Here is a 21,426-nt window from a genome sequence, read left to right as displayed (position 1 = left end):
TGATATAAAAACTAAATTTACATAGGTAAAGGGACCCCTGACAATTAGGTCCAGTCGTGACCGACTCTGGGGTTTCAGCGCTCATCTCGCTTTACTGGTCGAGTGAGCCAGCGTACAGCTTCTGGGTCATGTGGCCAGCATGACTAAGCCGCCTCTGGCGAACCAGAGCAGCGCACGGAAACGTCGTTTACCTTCCCGCCGGAGCGGTACTTTTATCTACTTGCACTTTGATGTGCTTTCGAACTGCTAGGTTAGCAGCAGCAGGGACCGAGCAACGGGAGCTCTCCCCATCACAGGGATTCGAACCGCCGACTTTCTGATCGGCAAGCCCAAGAGGCTCAGTGGTTTAGACCACAGCGCCACCCGAGTCCCCTAAATTTACCTAACTACAAATAATTTTAGAAGGCAACTAGAACATGCAACTTAAAATGCATGAAATTCATAAAATTGTGTATGCGAAATGGTTAGGAAAAAACTGCCTGTCTGTAAATCACGTGAACAGATAAAAACGTATGAGAAGAACCTAAACCACAAATGAAAGTGGTTATGAGGGCATCAGGAGGGCATCTTGCTCCATCTTGCATTACTGGGTAGAGACATTTAGGGGCAAATAATGGGAGACAGCATATGTCTCTCCCACAATGCAAATTTCTGTATTAATATTACTGCTACCTACACTTTAGCTATGGAGTCAATAGCATAAATGTCCAACATCTTTTACTGACCAATTGTATTGGATTAGTTTTAGGTTCTGATACCTAGGTATGCTAGATGCTTCTATTCATTCTACTACATACCCAATGCTGCTTGTCTACCTGTGGCTCATATTAAGAAACGTGCTAAGAGGAAGGCATGCTTGGCAAATCCACACTGTGATCAACTCCTGCCGGGAAACCTATGTCCCCACTGTGGAAGGACGTGTGGTTCCAGAATTGGCCTCCAGAGTCACTTACGGACTCATTGTTAAAACTGTGTTTATGGAAGACAATTTTACTCAGCTATGAGTGATCATCCAGGAAGACGACTGTGGCTCATACTGTCCATTGAAGGATATTACATGCTACTTTGAGAGACTGTTTATCTGGGTAAATCAGTTCTTAAATATAAGCTCCTTCTTAAATAAGCTTTCTGAGTACAGGACATAAAGATCTAGGACTCATTTTGGCTCAAGTTTCAGGAAATTGTGTTATTTATATAGAATGATTTCCAATGTCATATTTTCCTAAACGATTCAAGATTGAACGGAGAACATCTTGACAAGGTCATTCATTAGATTCATCAAGGCTGCATAGCAAAGACAAAACGGGTGATGTTTCTGGTTGAGAACACCTTTATGCCGAAGCATACTCCAAATAGTGTATATTCCCTGGAAGTAGACAATAATTAGATACAGCAAATATGAAACTTCAAATAGTATATTTTATGTATGAGCATTGTGTTTTGTTTTTTCACTATTGAGTAATTCAGGTTCTTGGGAGAGTTGTCTTGGAAGAAGTCAACTATTTTCATATAAAACATTGCCATTTAAGATTACATAGAGCCCATGGGTACGGCAATCCCAGTCGCAGAGCCTACTAAAACTTGGTTTGGCCACTCAATTCGGATACAGTACTTTCATTGGAGCCTAATGACAAAGCAACTGTCTACAAGAAGGCTCTTCACAATACAGACCAGCAGCATGAAAATGTTTTTGCAAGGTTTTATTGAAAAATATAAAATGCAGTTTAGAAAAGTACACAGAATTCTGAAACTTATTTTCATTTAACTATGATTTTCCTTTTTGATTAGAACACCATTAGTAAATTATTTTAAATGAATTGTGTTAGGCAAGAGTATTAGAGACATTTGAATATAGTAAGGCCACAAAACTTTGTTATCAAAGACTTTGTTACCAATAATTTTGCCGGTCTTTGAAATACAGAATGCACTTTAAATGCAAGATTAATTAATTCTATAAAATACTGTTGAAAGCATATGATTATGACACACTAATTCACATAAACAGTAGTCCCAGAATAATGATATTTAGACAAATTTGACTATTTATTTAGCAAAATTTATATACCACTTGGATTGTTGAAAAAGACCTCAAAGTGCTTTACAAGGAACCCACCATGTCCATTAACTTCAGTGTGTCTACACTGGGTAGCACTAGCAATGAATACCACCCCCTTAATCACTAAATTGGACACTCAAGCATGTTACTGCTCCTGCTACAGCAGATTTTGCAGTATAAAATTCTAGTAGATGCATAATATTGTGGCAGATTCCATATTCAAACGTCCAGCTATTTCAAGCCAATCCGTTTTTGCAAATTCTGGTGTTCCAGAAACCTGGAACCGGAACACTCCAAAAAGAGGCATAGAGCCGATTCATGTGGGCCATAAATACTTAATTTTAAATATTGTGCCAGTTACATACCCTCCAACATTTCTCAGATGAAAATAGGGCTATCCTAGGGGGAAATGAGACATTTTGGGATCAAATCTGAAACCGGGATGGCTTCTGTAAATCCGGGGCTATCCCTGGAAAATAGGGACACTTGGAGGGTCTGCAGTTATCCATAACTTATCATCAAAGGAGTGAGTTTTAATACTTTAGTTCTCCAGGAAATTACTTTGAACAAGACTTCAGCAGTATCTGGAATCCACTTAAAGCTGCTGCTTCAGCGTAAAGTGCTGTTCACTACGATTAGGAAGTTCGGTCAAGTTTTCTTTTTACTTAGGCTTTGGTACTTTTAATAAACTTCCTCTTCATCAGACTTTGCTCTTCAAAAAATATTCTAGTACGTACAGTCTTATGCAGGTGTACTAAACATGTCCAAATTCAATGGGACCTATTCCTAGATAAGTGGGCTGACTTCAACTTTAATTATTCAGCAGAATCCAGTTACACTTAGAGAGTTGTATCCAACTAAGTCACTACATGGGTTTAACAACTTCCACTCACACAACAGAACCCCAATCTCCTCTGAGCTTCCCCCCAACCCTCTAGCAGATTTGGGATGGAGGGAAAGAGATTGTGTTGTGTGAGCAGAAGTTATAACTTTATTGGATTCAGCCACAATAATATTTTATCAAATTCAATAGCACATACTAACTTCCATATAATATGAAAGAAAATACAATGGGTAAGATGAAGAGCTTCTGTGAGGCTAGCTCAAGTCACAGGATGCAGCCACTGAATAATGGGGGAATTTATTTTCACCAAGTCCTGCTCCCTGAAACACAGCAGCCCCATTGAAGGCTGTTCTGGAGTGTTGGGGGACCTTCTGGAACTATGTGGGAGACAGCATGGGGAATGCTGGGATAATAAGGATTGGATCCAAATGAAGATGGTCACTTTCATCCCATTAAAAATATTGAGAGTCAACTTAGTCTTGATTAACTTGTCCCATTGATTTCAATGGAACTAAAGAGGAATTAACTACAATATTGGGTTGGATCCAAATGAAGTTAATCCCTCTTTACTGCAACATGATGCTAAATAGTTTGTAAGAAAACCAACATTAAACATGCAACATATACAGAAGGATTCACACTTTATTTTCATTTCAGGTATAACAATTCAGTCAATTAACATTTTATGATTCCTCAACAGAAGTATGCACCTCCTCCCTCCATTTTAAAATAAGAGCACACCTAGCATGCTACTTTAAATGATTAAAGGTGGACAAACAGTTTTAAAGAACCAATTATGAGGTGCAGAAAAGTAATGTGCAAACTTTGTTCTTCCAACTGAAGTTGAAATAGGGCCAGGGAATACAGAAGATTGTGGGGGTATGTAGCTGCCTACTCCCCAGAGTCTGCATAGGCCATCTTGATAATTTTTATTATGAATAAACTTTTCAAGTTGAGCTCATTATTGAGAGTCTAGTTGGTCTCCCTGAAGGAATTTTTGAATTCCTAGTCCTAGTGACAACCTGGGGTGTGAAACCTATGCTAAAATTTATATAAACCAAATTTAAGCAGCCTGCGTTGGTCTCTCTTCAAAGGATAAGTGTACTCTTGAAATAACAATAGTCTTAAAAATCAGCCTATTCTTTAGACAGACATTACCTGTATTAAGAAATTGTGCTAAAATTGTCATTGGCATGACTGGTGCAAGTTTGAAATTGGTTGATTTCATTCTGATATAACGCCACGTTCAGTTTACCGTCCAGTTGGTGACTTAACTGAACTTATGTCTGACTTGTTCTCCACATGAAGTCAACATGAGGATCCATGTAAAAAAGAGCTCAGAACAAGTCTATATAGAGTGGCTCCAAAGGACAGAGCTATACAGCGTATTTCTGGAGAAAGCGTTCAAAGGCATCATATATAGCTTGTCTAAGAGAAAGAGAAGATTAACAACATTAATGAAGGTACACTAATAATTTACAATATTTTTTTGTCCAGATGCAGCACAGTGATCTAACAAAAGATTTTAGCACCTGCTTCTACTATAAATTTTAGAAAAATGTCCATTTGTCTGTTTTCAGCATTTGGATACTTCTTGAGATATAGTTGCCAAAATTGAGGGTTCCTGAGTTGGGGTGGTGGACTATACATTGATGTTTGAATGCAGCATACTAGTTTAAAATAAAAATGGTGGAATAAAGCATAACTTTGCCATGACTATGCCCATTTTTTTGCATATTTTCAGCCACCACTTGAAATACTGTTCCCTAACTTGGCATGAAAATTCCCAAGGTGGGGGCAGTTGTCTTCAGCAATGTTTGGATGCTAGGTGCCATTTTGATTCAATTTCGCAGAGCAATACAGGACTTCGGAATTTTTTTGGCATAGATTTGGCTGCCTCTCAATAAATCATCACCAAACCCAGGATGAGGGTTCTAGGTCCGGGGGGCGGAGGGAGTGCAGCAGTCTTCATTGACATTTGAACAATGGACATAATTTTAATTCAAGTTGATGGACCAAACTTGACTTGGTGTGACTTCACCTAATTTTGAGTGTCATGAGTCAAAACTCACAGATTACACTATCCATTTATAAAACACACACATACAAAAGTGTTTCTAAAAATTCCTGGACAATGCTGGGCACTTCCTGCCAATTATAAACAAAGCCACAAATCTCAGAAATCCACAATTTAGGGGTAACAAATGCAACAACTGAAATATAAAACAGAACTGAGTAGGAAATAAAGCTCATTTCAGATGTAATGCTGTCATTTAGCACTAAATTAATGATAAGAGAACCTAGGTTTATACACCACCACTTCACTGTTGTAACAACCTGGCAGTATACATTTCCTGTTTCAGACTACATCCAAGCTAGGTGGAACTCTATAGTTATTTTAAACTATGGTTTGTTAAAACAAGCCTGGCTCAAACTGAGGAGATGGGAGACCATAAGCCCAAGACTCAATTCAGCTTGTTCACATAGCACAAAACCATGACTTACTACTAGCTTTGAAGTGGCCTAAATCTGTTGAATGCAGGCAACTTTCAGACTGCCACAACAAAATATGTATACTTAGCACTTAAGAGATGCAGTAGTAGTAGAGTATAAAAGCTTTGTTTGATTTTCATTGCTTAATCAATGCCTCACCTGAACAATCCTTGTTTGAAGAGGTATGCACTAACATGACCTCCTTCCAAGTATCTGATTTCACATCCGGGCCATATTTCTTGAAGGCTACGTACACCAGTTCTTGGAATATAAGCATCCTCCTTGGCTTGAACTACTATGATCAGTGTTGGATCAACTGGAACTGAGAACAAGGGACAAAGCTCTTTAAAGCTAAATATGCTATCTTTAGTTTGGAAGACAATGTTACAGAAAGGTTAAAATTACAAGGTAATTGCATGGGAATCCACAATTCACAATCATGTCTTCAGCAAATGGCAACTATTTAATGCAGCCTTAGTTCTTTTTTACTGCTGAAGCAACACTGTCAGTAGCTTATGTTAGATTACACAAGAATGGGAAAGAACAGCAAAGGAAAATTAGTCCATATACAATAGGTTGTGACTATGAAACCAGCTTTCTTGATCCTGCTGAAGAACCACCTTATAGCCTAATAACCTGCTCTAGTATGTTAGCATCATCTTGTGATCTGCAGTGGTCTCATGTTGACCTTGTGGCCTCCTTCCCTGTGTCTTTTTGGTTCATAGACACATGGGGTAGTGGGGTATTGTCTATGACCATGCCCTATCAATTTCAACATGTTGCATGGTCTATGGCACAGTTTTGCATTTTGTTTTTCTGCTGGGCTTTGTTGAGAATAATTGGCCCTGGTGCTCAATTTTTTCATTTCAATATTTTTTGGTCCTTGCCTTGCAGAACAAGGAGCCCTAGTCCCACTTATATTTATGTCACTAGCCGCTACTATACCTTCTCTGCTCACACAAAGCTTTGCATGTTGATAGGTATTGATCTAGCTGCTGTTCCACCAGTTCACCATAATCTACAATGAGGCAACAGCTGTGTTCAACCCTATCTGCTTTTTGCCTTGCGCAGACCAGAGAATTATGCTGTTAGTGATCATGTGAGGCTTCAAATAACTCCACACACTATGCAACTTACGATATAAGCTACATTTCTAGTCCTATGAGACAAACTAGACACCACTGAATATAAAGAAGAAAGAAAAAAAAACCAGGTTTAAATGCTTTATGTGCTCAGAGATTACTTAGAAATGCAGAAATGAAAATTTGGAAAAAGAAAACATAAAAAACAGAAGTATTACTTAACAGGGTAGAAATAGGCAGAGGGCAGCAAAAAGAAGAATTTCAAAACTGTATTAAAATAACATGTACCTGAAAAATTAGCTACATGAGTACATTCGTCCATCACCCCTTTCATGAATCTTAAAGATTCTCTTTGTAAACTGTCCCTTTTTCCACTTATCAGATGCTTCTGATTACTGGTAAAATCCTTATTGCTACTGCTGCTGGTTGAAAACGTCTGGTTTATGCACTGCATTTTTGACGCCTCTTGCACTAACAGTCCTTCCGCTGAGGCACTTAGAGGAGTTCTGCTACTGCTAATGCAGTGACCAGCTTCCGAAGATAGAGCTTTGCTTCTGGTATCCAGGTTCAGCATACCGGAATGCAGATCCAGATTGCTTAAACTGTCCACACTGCCAGGAGAATTTTTAACAAAGTCTTGTCCCATCTTGAATGAATCTGTCTAAACAAAAATATCTATTCAATTAAGACACTTTGAATATTAGGTAGATATCCTGTAAGGTATCAGTTCCTCTGGTAACCCTAAAACATTTGCTCTGTGTGTGGGGGGGGGGGGGTTAGTATGTGGCAACTTCTATGATTTGCTCTCTTGAATGAGCTAGATGTTCCATTACTCTAATCCAGGGGTATCTAATGTAGTGCGTTCTGGATGCTGGTGGGACTCCCAATTGCCATGAACTTTACTTAGAATGCTAGTAAGTCAGGGATGATGGAATCTGAAGTGCAGCAACATCTGGAGGACACGGTTGGTGACCGCTGCTCTAAAAGAATATGGCAGAGTTTATATTTTAACTCAAGACACTTCCCAAATATATGGTGACTACAACACCAAATATCTCTTATATTATATAAGATACAATTGACAGTGTTGAATCTTGAGAACAATTTAATTTCTAATGTGAGTCACTTAAACTATGTAAACATAGAAAAGACTAAAGTGACATATCCCAACCTTTGGCTTGTATGAAACTGCCTTATGAATGCACCCCTGTGTTAACAACTTTTAATTTAACCGTATCTGGGGTGGGTGGGGTGGAATTTATTTTCTGAAATTTGAAATCTGTGCAAATGCAAGCACATCCACAAGCATCCTTAGAGAGAAAGGCAGAAATCTCAAAATAGTGTCCTTTCCCCTATCATAAATGATTAAATCATCCTCATTCTACACTAGGCTTTCTCAAAGTATCTATTTCACAAAAGTTATATAACACTTGTTTAAAAAAAAAAAAAGCCCAAGCAGTTTACAACAATATAGGCGGTTGTGTGTATTCTGTTACCTAATGTTGAGTACTTGCAACGCATACAGTACCAACTCCACTGGAAAGAGTAAAGGAATATGCAAGATATGCAGTTCTCAGTTCTGCTTAACATAGAATAAATGTTCCTAGAGAACGAGATGCTTTCCCACTGATTTATAATTTTCTTACTAGGAGGAGGAGATTTTAGTCCCAATATTTTGAGAAGCTTATTACACATAACTAGCATTGGAAAGACCAAAAACCCCAAGTTTTCTATTCTCCATCATCTTCAGAAATTCCAGGCAATAAGTTTTACCAGCAGTCACTTGATGTGGCAACAGCTCGGCATCTTCCATTAGTGGCCTCCTAGCACATCTAGTCATTGCTTTTTTGTTTCCTATGCAAAATATGAAACAGCTAGGAAAGACTGCGCAGGTGAGTAGGAGAATAAAGAACCCTTCTTCTGCCACTGCCACATTTCTCCAAGTCCTCCTATAATTATTTCCTAACTAAAAGGGATAGAACCAGGAGTGCAAGGAGCATTGTCGAAGGGAAACTCCCCACCAGGGTAGAAATCATATATTGAACAGATGGAAAACTCTTAAGTTAGGCTGAAAGCAAAGAGGAAGGTTACCATAACTTCCGTCATAGAGCTTCAAAATCCTGATGGCGATGTAGTGTGTGCAAACTCAGAGGATGACCTCCAAACCACCCTAAATATCTTCGCAGAAGCTTATGAAAAGCTTGGCCTATCGCTCAACATCCAAAAAAACCAAGTGCTGCACCAACAAGCACAAAACAACCCCTCTTCTGCGCCACAAATCCAACTTAACGGTGTAATGTTGGAAAATGTCAACTATTTTTCCTACCTGGGCAGTTATCTTTCCACAAGGGCAGGCACTGATGCCGAAATCCAGCATCACCTGAGCTCTGTGCGTGCAGTTTTCTCTCGATTGAAGTGCAGAGTGTTTGAGGACCGGGACATTTGCAGGGAAACCAAAATGCTTGTTTACAGAGCTATTGTACTACCAATCTTACTGTACGCTTGTGAAACATGCACCACTTCATTTGAGCGGATGCCTGATTATAGTCTTCCAAAGCGACTACTCTAAAAATGAAAAGCGTAATGCTGGTGGTTCACAAAAGAGGTTTAAAGACTCTTTCAAGGCAAATTTAACAAAATGCAGTATAAACACCGAGAATTGGGAAACACTGGCCTGCAAGTGCTCCAATTGGAGAATAGCCTTTACCAAAGGTGTCATGGACTTTGAAGATACTCAAACTGAGGATGAAAGGATGAAACAAGCGAAGAGGAAGGCACATTTGTCAAACCTTCACAATGATCAACTCCCATCCAAAAACCTATGTACCCCCTTTTAAAGGACGTGTGGATCCAAAATTGGCCTCCACAGTCACCTAGGGACACACCATTAAGACTGTGTTCAGGGAGGACAATCTTACTCGGCTATGAGTGATCGCCAAAGAAAAAGAAAAAGCCCTCCTCCACATTCTGCAACAGTGGTCTAAAAAAACCCCCAACATCTGGCCACTGTCAGGAGAACTAAACGGCCTCGATCCTGTACAGTGGTACCTTGGTTTACAACCGTAATCCATTTCGGAGGTCCAGTTGTAAACCAAAACAGGCTGTAACCCAAAAAAAGGGACACGTACTTCCGAGTTTGACGTGGTTGTAATCCAAAACAGTTGCAATCCAAAGCAGTTGCAAACCAAGGTATTAATGTATACCTGAAGGAGCGTCTCCACCCCCCCCCCATTGTTCAGCCCGGACACTGAGGTCCAGCACCGAGAGGCTTCTGGCAGTTCCCTCGCTGTGAGAAGTGAGGTTACATGGAACCAGGAAGGGCCTTCTCGTTAGTGGTGCCTGCCCTGTGGAACACCTTCCCAGCAGATGTCAAGGCAATAAGCAACTATCTTACTTTTAAAATACATCTGAAGGCGGCCCTGTTTAGGGAAGTTTTTAATATTCAGTTGGAAACCACCCAGAGTGGCTAGGGAAACCCAGCCAGATGGGTGGGGTATAAATAATAAAGGTAAAGGTACCCCTGACCGTTAGGTTCAGTCGCAGACGACTCTGGGGTTGTGCGCTCATCTTGCTCTATAGGCCGAGGGAGCCGATGTTTGTCCGCAGACAGCGGTACCTATTTATCTACTTGCACTTTGATGTGCTTTCAAACTGCTAGGTGGGCAGAAGCTGGGACTGAACAATGGAAGCTCACCCCGTCACGGGAATTCGAACCACCAACCTTCCGACCGGCAAGCCCTAGGCTCAGTGGCTTAGACCACAGTGCCACCCGTGTCCCTAAATAATAATAATAATAATAATAATAATAATAATAATAATTATTATTATTATTATTATTATTATTGAAGAGAAATGAGACAGGTGGCCCATTACATTTTCCTATTGAAAATACAGCATCTGATATTCTGTCTATGGATCCTTACGTTAATGTTTTTGATAACCTGATAACAAGAAATAATTCCTAGTTATAATTTCTAAGCATCTATGAACAGCTATGTTGTTTACTAAATTTTTGGTGAACATGTAACAAACATGGGAGCCATTTAGCAATCAACATACAAAATGTAAGAGGAAATGCAGTATTTTTTTTAAAAAAGCAATCCAAAAATTCAATTTTCTAGTTAAGTGCTCTGGTTGGTTCTAGTCATACGATGAAAATGCTCCTTCCTAATCACATACTGTAGTTTGACAAGCTCTCTCACAATCCACCATTCACCAGTGTAAAATTAATAAAGAGTAGAAGGGTAATGCATTTTTGAAAAAAACAATGTTAATGCATCTTTTGACAAGAATATTTGTATAACAAATCCTATAGTTTCATATCTAATGTTTTTGCTGAAGTGCTTGAGCACTGTGACATGTTTTCAATGGTCAAACTGTGGAGCTAATATTTAGTATGAAAAATAAAATTATACCTACTCCACAATATTCAAGCATTTGAATGATCTCTTCTTCATAAACACTCTCTGAATAATACTGTTTCTCAAGCTGTCTCCAGTTCACTGCCTTGCTCAGTACACCCTGAAATTAAAGACATTATAAAGCAGTGACAAGGCATTATGAACTCTTATTCTAAAGATACCAACTATATAAGAATAATTTTAATTTATATCATTTTAGCAAAGTTTCCCCATGAGCTGTGAAAACATCTCTGGGCACATCTACAAACAAGGGCAAGGATCAAAGAACCATGGAAGCTTTAGGTTTGCATGTTTCACTCAGCTGCCTTTCATGCCTCATGAAGCATTTTAAAAATGAAATGTTTGTTGAGATACTGAGAGATGGAATAACTATTTAAAAAAAGTTCCTCCTCAATTCAAAATTTGGTAACTCTACCCTAACCCCAAGAACACAAAGTATTTCTACTATGAAATATCCCAACAATAAATCAAACCAGATTAATATTAGGACCTTGAAGCCTTTTGGTTTCCCACTTATTGGCATTGTACACTACAAATAGATTACCGTAGTAAAAACACCAGAGGCTGTAGACCAGGAGAGACAAGGAACTAGTGGCAACGGTTTAGGCCAGTTTGACACTGCTAATGATGCCATCTGTCAAATAGAAGACAATACAATTTTTTTTTCAGATTACATACTGCTTGTCACCAAAGATGAATAGCGCCTGTGATTTGCATTGTATTAGTCACCTCAGTATTTTCCCTTTTAACGTAAATCTTTATCTGTTTTCTTTACACACACAATGCATTTACTGCAAATTGAAATAAATTATACAGCACAGTTGGTTTCATAATTCATTAGGGAGCGACAGACTTATTTTGTTTTCATAAGCACAAGTAAAATGAAATTACTACCTGAGAGAAATAGCTTTCACCCCTCAACATATTTTAGAATACAAAAAACCCTTCCCTTTTCCTTCCCCTTCCAGATTTTATTCACAACAAACTTAAGTGGCATTTATATAAAAATATCATCTAAAACTTCAGATTTTGAAAAGCATTTCATAATTTTAATCATTATGTATGCATCCGATACAAATTCTTCTTCCAAGTAATCCTCCTTCCCTCTTTAATACAAATCCTGAGGTCCTTTTTCCAAGGATCTCTGAGTAACATAAGTAAGGTTCTCATTTAATCTTCACAACAGATTTGCTGAGGTAGACTTGTCTAAGGTAAGTGATAGGCCAACAATACTTCATATGTTTCATGGGTTTGTACCTGGGATGTGTACCAGGACATAAACTTGAAATTTAATAAGAATTTGATCAAACTATATTCAGTATTCATTCTAATGGAATATGAAAATGTAAGGCCATTTCCATATCTGCGCATTCCCATTTTTCATGTCTATGTCATGTGATTTAGATAACTCACTTATATTGTAACTTATTTTACAAAACTTAAAACCAGCTAATGATAGACATATGTAAGCTTCAACTTATTTACTATTTTTCAAATAAAGGTTCTTACATGTCCTCCCATGGATATTCCTGTCATCCCAAGGGGTCCATAGCCTTCTCTTTCTAACCAGTGCAGAAGAACAGCTGATTCTAGCACAAGAGCTCCTCCCATGACAAACAGGTCAGAGACATTTTTCAGACATGATCTTCTTTTCTCCCGAGAAAAGAAAGGCAAACTTTACATATATATTAACAAATGCACCTATCATCATATCTTCCACAATTCAGACCACTGTCCTCATGAAAACTCTCTCTCATTTAATTTGAGGAAGGGTTATGATTATATTTAAACCTAGTAGCTGCTGCCTGGACAAACTGGACCCAACTATATAGCTATTTGAACTACAGTTAACAGGAGCACAGTCCACACAAAACTGCCAACAATGGATTTTGGCCAATAAAGTAAAATATTTTCTTTATAAAGTTGCTTTATGACAAAAAGGCCTCAAAATATTGATACTGCCATATGAAGAAAAGCTGTGGACTTTGTGAAACTTAGCCATCAATCTGCAATTACTATTAAGGCCAGAATTTCAAATGTGCTACAATATTAAACAAATTTGTTTTGCAGAGATACCTGCACTGAAGTTACAGGATTTATTTTCCAAGTAGTTATACAGCAGTTTTGTCTGCTGTGAAGTATTACAAGTACACTGCAACAATTTAACTTTACGATGGATAGCTCTGGTGCCTGGTTGGAATCCATCATGCTATGCTTGTTCAGAGCACTTTGCTAATTTGGGGAAACAGAAGGGAAGAATGCAGAGATGAGGAATGTATTATCCTCCCCTTCTCAGTTGGGGAAAGCTGCCACTATTCACTCAAAATGGTTGGCAAAAGAAACAAGTGAAATGCTACAGCCACATAAAGCCTTCACTGTGAAATTTATTTACAGCGATTGGCACTCTATGAAATGACTTAGTTTTCATACATCTGAACATCTTGCAACACCAAGTTGCTGCATACTTGGAACAAGGTTATTTCTAGAAATAGCTTATATAAAGGATTTGAAGACATTCAGCATTAACACAGTTACCAAATTCAAGGTATGCAGAAGGTAGCAACTTTAAAAGGTTATGTAGCCCCTAAAGTGAGGGACGCGGGTGGCGCTGTGGGTAAAACCTCAGCGCCTAGGGCTTGCCAATCGCATGGTCGGCGGTTCGAATCCCCGCGGCGGGGTGAGCTCCCGTCTTTCGGTCCCAGCTCCTGCCCACCTAGCAGTTCGAAAGCACCCCTAAAGTGCAAGTAGATAAATAGGTACCGCTTTCTAGCGGGAAGGTAAACAGCGTTTCTGTGTGCTGCGCTGGTGCCGGCTCACCAGAGCAGCTTCGTCACACTGGCCACGTGACCCGGAAGTGTCTCCGGACAGCGCTGGCCCCCGGCCTCTTAAGTGAGATGGGCGCACAACCCTAGAGTCGGACACGACTGGCCCGTACAGGCAGGGGTACCTTTACCTTTACCTTAGCCCCTAAAGTGGCAGAATGCAATATTCCTATTTGTATTATTGACCATTGTGGCTTAAAATGAGTTTCTTGCAAAAAGGAATAAATTCAAATAAACACGATGCATCAGAAATAAGATATAACTTGTAAATTTTAAGCAGTATATCTATTTCCTAAATGTATCACAGAATACAGTACATTGCTAATACTTACAACTGATCCTTGGGTTTTCTGCATCCATGTACAGATAAGAGTCAAAGAAATTAATATGGAAATGTATATACCTTTTGAGTCTCAACATTTTCATTACAATTTATATTTAAAGATTTTTTTTTAAAAAATGTGCACACTAAAATAAAAGTTATTTTAACTGTGTGGCTTTAGGCTTGCAATTTAACAATTAAACAGGAGGTAATGTGAGGGACGCGGGTGGTGCTGTGGGTTATACCATAGAGCCTAGAACTTGCCGATCAGAAGGTCGGTGGTTTGAATCCCCGCGACGGGGTGAGCTCCCATTGCTCGGTCCCTGCTCCTGCCAACCTAGCAGTTTGAAAGCACGTCAAAGTGCAAGTAGATAAATAGGTACCACTCCGGCAGGAAGGTAAACGGCGTTTCCGTGCGCTGCTCTGGTTCGCCAGAAGCGGCTTAGTCATGCTGACCACATGACCCGGAAGCTGTACGCCGGCTCCCTCGGCCAATAAAGCGAGATAAGCGCCGCAACCCCAGAGTCGATCACGACTGGACCTAATGGTCAGGGGTCCCTTTACCTTTACCTTTAATGTGAGCTCATGCATTATGCTAGACATAGGAGATTTGAGTTCACACATGTGTAACATTTCAATCATTGAATGACTTATCTAGGCAAGTCATTATATATAACTAAACAGCAATATGAAAAACTTGTCTTACTGCTTTATTAGGAATTTCAGTAACATTGCTTAGAATGATGGCTATGATCGACACGTTCCACACAAACATTCTGAATGTTTAATTGCTGCCAACTAGTATTAAGAAAATTATAATATGTGAATTAAATTTTTGTCCTCTTGGGCTACATCTTGGGATAAATATAATATCTCTATAAGAAAGTAATTCAGAATTTGTTAACAGCTGCCCAATTGGTGACAGATTTCCATTTTTGTGTTATCAAAATGCCAACAGAAGAGGATTGGATTTTTAAAAACCCTCAGGTTTATTGATAGATAAATTAATGCAGTGGCTTCAAACAGGGAGACAGAAAACTAATATTTTATGAAAGACTGCTGGTTGGTAATTTGGAAACTGAATCTCTTAATTGTGACAAGCCTAATGAAAACATGGCAATCAAGTGGGGCAATGCATTCTTTTCCTATTATTTTTTCTTTAAATGGTCCTCATGCCTTCCCCAAGCTGCATTTAAAATGTGTCTAATTTTAGATAATGATGCCCTGGAGTCTATTTGCATATAGTTTTACTTTATATATGATTACATACACACAACATTAATATGAGTTATTTATGCTTTTGGAGAGTTGCAAAATATCCACAGAATATATGATTTCTTTTCAAGCAGAACCACACATACTTAAGTATAATCATTAGGTCACTTACAGGTCATTTACTATAGTTTTGTCAATTTCTAAGCTACCAATCTATACAGGAAACATATAAATGGTTTACATTTCATATGCTTTTACATATTTGACATCTCCATTCACCATATTAGTGTTGGAACTAAACACATGACTAGGCAGCAGCATCTTTCCTCTCTAGATCTGTGCTTCACAGATACATTTTGCTTAATATAAAGGATATAATAAGGGTTTTCTAACAACAGTGAAGCCATGCAGGCCTCTTTGATCATTGGACGGGCCATTAACGTGCGTCGCCTCCAAAAGTACTAAAGAGACAAAAGTTTAATAAGATTAAATTAAATAGAACAAGTGTAACAGGTTTTTTAAAAAAGCATTAATGAAGTAATGTTGTATGCTTACATGGTCGCCAGTGCCTGCTAAATGAATGCACACTGGTCTGTATTTGCTGTTCCATAGCTTGGGTACTAAAAACTGAAACCTATCAAATAGAAAGCAATCATTTAAAAACTATGCCTACATGAAATAAAGTTAACAGACTAGCAACTAATATCACACAAAGTTTTACATCAAGGACAAGTAATGCATTTCCCCCCTCTTAAGTAATAAGCATGATTGCAGAAAATGTTTTCCAGCTACCGTGATAATTAAAACTGCTGCTAGCCATCATATATGGCATTTCTCCAGTCAAATGCAAATCCAGAATAACTGGCACATGTGTATGGGGGGGAAAAACATTGTACGAGATCTAAAATGTCCCTTAAGGCATGACGAAGTTTAGTTAGGACCTTTTTAATTGTAGTATTATACTTACTGGGACAAAAATTTGAAGAGGAGCTCTCAGCACATAAGGTAGCTGTTCCCAGTGGCACTCAGTGCAGACAAAGCCCTAGCCAACATGCAAACCTATCCTTATTCAAAATTAACACACATATGTGTCACCTTTTCACCAGCATTTTGTCTCATCTCACTCTCTGTAATTTCATAACTTACGTTAGGTGCCTGTCCTTACCTTGCTGTGATGGACTCTGGTGGCATGATATCTGGTACATAATGAGCCAAGGGGGAAATGAACTGCCCATCAAGGATCTTACAGTCTGACTGCTCTTCAACCTACAGTAACAACATTGCATTCTTACTGAAGCTGTCAAACATTAACAAGTACATTTGGTGGGACAAAGGAAGCTGCCTTATACAGTGTCAGACCATTGGTCTATCTAGCTCAGTATCATCTACACTGACTAGCAGCAACTCTCCAGGCAGAGAATATATCTGCACCCTACCTGAAGGTGCTGGAGATTGAAACAAGGATTTTCTGCACGCAAGGCAGATGGTCTACCTCTGATCTACAGCCCTTCCACTAATATCTAGTGAATTCTAGCAACATGCAGATTACCAAGCATAGGTTCCTTTCTATAGATATACTTCAACTCAACAAATGATACCTCCCCTTTCATCAAATGGTTATCCTTTTTCATAATCAGGATTGCAAATCTGCAAAGACTCTTAAACTACTTAAAAAATAAAGGCAACTTAATACCTTGTTGATGTGCACTGGATAGTCTCTTGAAACCAGATTTTGACATTTTTCTCTGTTTCCTATAATCTTTCTGAATGCAAATATTCTGTTAATGACAAAAAAAAAATAGTGTTAAGTTTCAGCTATAACTACACACAAGACACAAAAATGTGTTTTATCATTTTGTCTCTGTTTGGCCTAAATGATCTTTAATTCCACCCCTACCTAGGATGCTATAATATCCAATGTTAACATTACCTCCTGCACAAGCTTTGTTTATTTTTAATGTGACACCAGTCTTTAAATTTAAACATCTATTAACACAAATATTACCCTTCAATTTGAGACAAATGCTTTTCTAACTTTTCCTTCATACAGTATAAGAAAACTGTTTTAAGCTTTCAGTGTGCACTCAGAATATAAGCTTTGGGTGTACTATTTTTTGAAATTGAAAAACAGAGCATGTACCCCAATCTGGAATATAAGCATGAGTGAGCATAACTACCTTTTCAAGTCTTCTGGTCTTCCCCATCCTTGAATAAAAAGCTTAGTGAGAAGTAGGCGCCTGTATAAGACATCTAGTTTACTCACACCCATTAGCAAAACACATCTAGAAAAAGAACAGAGAGAGCTGTTTAACATACTGGTGAAAAGTACTGTTGTTTCTTACTTAGTAACTGTAAAAGTACAACTCTTATTTCCAATGAAAGCAAACGCTAGTTATAAACACACAGAAATTGTGCAATATAACTTTCAAAAACATGCTTGAAATTGGCACATTAATCTTCGTTTAAGAGAAACCCTGTACTTGCTTTAAGAAAATGACTAAGGAAGTAGAATTTATTAGCACTTGATTTGATGCACCTTTAATAAGCTGCCTGTCAACAATTTGTTGCAATTCTGCTACAACAGCAAATATCAGTGAAGGGAGAAAGACATTCTATTAATCCAGTTTGCTTTCTTTTACAAATGGGAAAAGCTATGTAGGCAAAATACTTATATTGCTAGTATAACCAGATTCAGGCATATGCCTAAACCTGGAGCAAGTGGAGGCATGTCCACATCCAATGCTGATCAAAGGAAGAGAGACAGAGCAATAGGAAGTACTATACATTTCCTCCCTCCCAGGAGAAGAGGGGAGGTGACAACACACAGAGCCCTCTCTACCAATTACATTTTCTATGGTCTGTGGTGTCAGCCCCTCTTATGTTAACTAGCAAAAATATGCAATGGTTAGGTTTGGCTGATAATCTCCCACTCAGGAATAGGAACCAATCTGAACAGAAGAATGAAAACTTTTTAAAATGTAAAACACACTGAAACAGCCTATTACCTGCACAGCTGTTCACACTGAACAGATATTTAAAAGAAACCTTCTGCATGTTAAATTATTTTGTATTGCAAATGGGTAAATTATAAGGGTGCCTAGACCAATTATAAGGGTGCCTAGGACACAGCTGTTTAAACAGAGCAATACTTGTTGTGGCATAAGCAACATACCACAGAGTACAGAGTCACCTAATTTTAGGAACTGAATCCTAGTGGATAAAGATGTTGGAAAAATTCCAAGAGTACAAACTGTTGTAGTTGGAAAAGAATGTGCACCTTGTAACAATGAAAAGAGCTGTAAGGAGTTTACAAAGAGAGCTCAATTTACATGCATTAGTTTGAGTGAAGGGAAAGGTGATTGGTTCCCCCCCCCCTTTTTTGGGGTAAATCTTTCAATTTTGTAAATGTTGCAATAACCGAATGAACTTTCCCATTGTTTTCAACTTCATTTTAAAACACGCACACTCTTTTCAATCTCTTAAATTCATACGTAGTATGATGGTTGCAAGAATATATTTTTATTGGTAGGCATTCCAAAACTAGGTTGCTTCTGCATAACCAAAATGAGATCTTTTAGCATGCTTTCCAAAGTAAACTCTAAGGTAATAGAAGATGTGACTTTTGTAAGATAGCTCTAGGTCAAAGTATTAATTGTGCAATGTACATCTAAAGAAACAGAAGCTATGTCCGAACACTGAGAGGCTTTTCCTTCCTGAAAATCATTTCAGTATCATTGCTGTGGTCATCTACTGCTTATCAAGCAAAGCAAACAAAAGCAACCTGCCTTATCCTTTGACATAATGTAATTGCTTAGTTAATATTTCACCACTGCTATTTCGTCTTTTCACTTACCACTGAGTTCATTGACTGGAAACAAATCAACAGAATCATATTTCTATCTCACTCTTCAAGAACAATGTCAGGAATTTGATAGCCAAGGTTCTTTGTTGCTATTTTTTCCAACAATTACAACACAGGATGAAAAATTAACAAGGAGCTGAAGTGCTGAAGTCTAGAATCTACGTAAGATCTTTCAAACATACAACATTCTGCTCTAAATATACCGTACTTTGATTACTGAAAAAGCTAGTTATTTTTCATTCACACAAGGACACACTCCAAACAGTGAAACCCAAGGAAACACAAGATGGTTAGCCTAGCAAATGACCCCCTCCCAACTTTTGGTAATGTCAGATTAACCTTGATATTTGGTATAAGGTAGCATTTTTCCAGAGCGTAAAAACATGATTACAGTCACGCTTCAAAGTTTCACAATGACAGCATACAAGGTTAGTATGTTGAGAAGATAATATGTTGCCAAACTTAATCTACCAGCTTTTACTAATCCAAAAGTGTGTGAAATATTTGTAGCAGCAACCTTGGCCTCAAAAACACTGTCCTCAAATAAACACATTGCAATTTGGAATCAAAATGAGAACAGGAAAGAACAGAAATAATAAAACTATAATTAGTGGGCCATGAATTACACAGCAGTATTATAACATCAGGAATGTGATTTACAGTGCAATCCTATTCATGTCCATTAATAAATAAGTTGTTTAATACAATGTGGCTTACTCCCAGCTAACTGTGCATAGGACTGTCTTAGTCGTGGTTTGGACGCAATATCTTTGCAATATACAAAAAGAAAAAGTTGACACCATTTCCCCCCTACAATACATCACTGGCAATCTACACTGCAAAATGTATGACAACCCTGAAAACAACAAAACCAGCCATGTAATTTATGAAAAAGGAAACAAATGTTTTCATACCACATTTTCATACAACACCCACACACTAAAAACATACACCTATTAAGGTTCTCAACAAGAAGTTGTTCATACCTGTCAACCTTGTCAGTCCAGAATTCTCTTAACCGCAACTCTCTTCATATCTGTGGTTCAAAGTATGAATGAGTCAAATTCTGTATGTAATTCAAAATATTAAGAGTATATATGCTACTAGGAATGGCTTCAGATTTCCTCTCAGCACCTTTTTATAAAACAAATCTGGAGGACAGCTTCTATTTGACACTATAAACCCTAAACAGAGATACTTACCCCACCACCAAGAGGCCAGAGTTATGAGCTACTTCACTCACTATGGGTGCTGATACAATACCCTGAACTACTCTGGCTCTCACACTAGTTTTTAAAAAGAGGGTAATATAGTATCACCCAAAGGAGGCAGATAATTTTTTTATTTGCCAGAATCAGCATGTTTCAGACTTTCAGAATTTTGTTCTGGCCTCCTAACGTTGGTGCTTTGATAAGCAATAGCCACTGGATCCGTAGAGAGAGCAATTGCTTTAGAAAACAGACACACATATAAGGCAAAGCAAATACAGCATCCACACACTTCAACGAAGTTCCTTTCTCGTTGGCCTTCCTCTCACCATAACGGGTGAACTCTCGTTATAACCTTCACAAGCAAACAAAAGCTTCCCACATATGGGTAAGGGCGCCGTGGGCTCGTGACTGATTTAACTGCGAGCTTGTCCCTGAAACGCGCCTTCAACCCGACCCGCCAACAAATAAAATTACAACGCGGTTGGTTAGGCAGGGATGGACCGTCCGAACCTACGTGCTGGGAAGCGAAATCACGGCATTCAATGGAGCTGGAAGATGCACTGGATTGCCGACTAACCCAGAAACAAAACTTTGCCAAAAAAAAGGAGGGTGGAAAGGAGGGTCCTTGGATAACATTTATCCTTCCTCCCGAGAAATGAAGGCACGGAGGACAACGTGTGAACCCCAACTTGTGCCACCAGGAGCCCACAGGCTCTTCCGTTACGCCCCACGGCGACGACCTACCCATGTCCCGCCACCCAGGGAGACGCGTCAGGCTGCACGTCCTGCTCGCGCGGAGGCAGAAAATGAATTCTCCCCACCCGCCACACTGAAGAAGCGGCAGAAGGGAGAGGCGAGCGGGATGTTTCCTTTCTCTTCGTCCTCGTCCTCCAGCCTCTCCCCCTTTCCCAGCCTCTCCTCTCATCCACCAGCCTCCGGGACTCCGTTTCACCGTCCCGCCACAGTGAATGAGGGAGGGAGGCGGGGCAACGGAGGAGAACTTCGAAGGTCGCCGCTGTCACTCACTCCCTCTTCCCGCTCTCTCGTCTCCGCGCGAGAAGCGGCAAGAGAGGGGGGCGGGGTAAGCCGCCTTTACAC

At 39.0% G+C, this 21,426-nt stretch overlaps 1 protein-coding gene across 6 annotated transcripts; it reads right to left on the bottom strand.

The window, feature by feature from the left end:
• Positions 1-1,685: 1,685 nt before the first annotated feature.
• ABHD18 (abhydrolase domain containing 18) lies at positions 1,686-21,384 on the bottom strand. Of its 6 annotated transcripts, none has more exons than XM_083520078.1 (14): positions 21,073-21,384; positions 20,104-20,153; positions 17,433-17,537; positions 16,949-17,033; positions 16,421-16,521; positions 15,811-15,889; positions 15,632-15,716; positions 14,051-14,078; positions 12,406-12,544; positions 11,441-11,530; positions 10,895-10,996; positions 6,764-7,136; positions 5,553-5,715; positions 1,686-4,328 (listed from the first exon to the last, which is right to left on the bottom strand). In XM_083520078.1, the coding sequence occupies exons 3-14, from the start codon at positions 17,522-17,524 to the stop codon at positions 4,277-4,279; spliced, it is 1,389 nt and encodes a 462-aa protein (XP_083376204.1). In that variant the 5' UTR covers positions 17,525-17,537; positions 20,104-20,153; positions 21,073-21,384; the 3' UTR covers positions 1,686-4,276. The 6 variants fall into 6 exon arrangements, with proteins under 6 accessions (XP_083376204.1, XP_083376208.1, XP_083376203.1 ...); XM_083520082.1 differs by having other exon boundaries at positions 17,433-17,460; XM_083520077.1 differs by having other exon boundaries at positions 21,150-21,384.
• Between the last annotated feature and the right edge of the window lie 42 nt (positions 21,385-21,426).

Source organism: Podarcis liolepis (assembly GCF_965112155.1).
Source record: "Podarcis liolepis genome assembly, chromosome: 9".
Lineage (NCBI taxonomy): Eukaryota > Metazoa > Chordata > Lepidosauria > Squamata > Lacertidae > Podarcis > Podarcis liolepis.
This window is presented reverse-complemented; position numbering and strand designations above follow the sequence as displayed.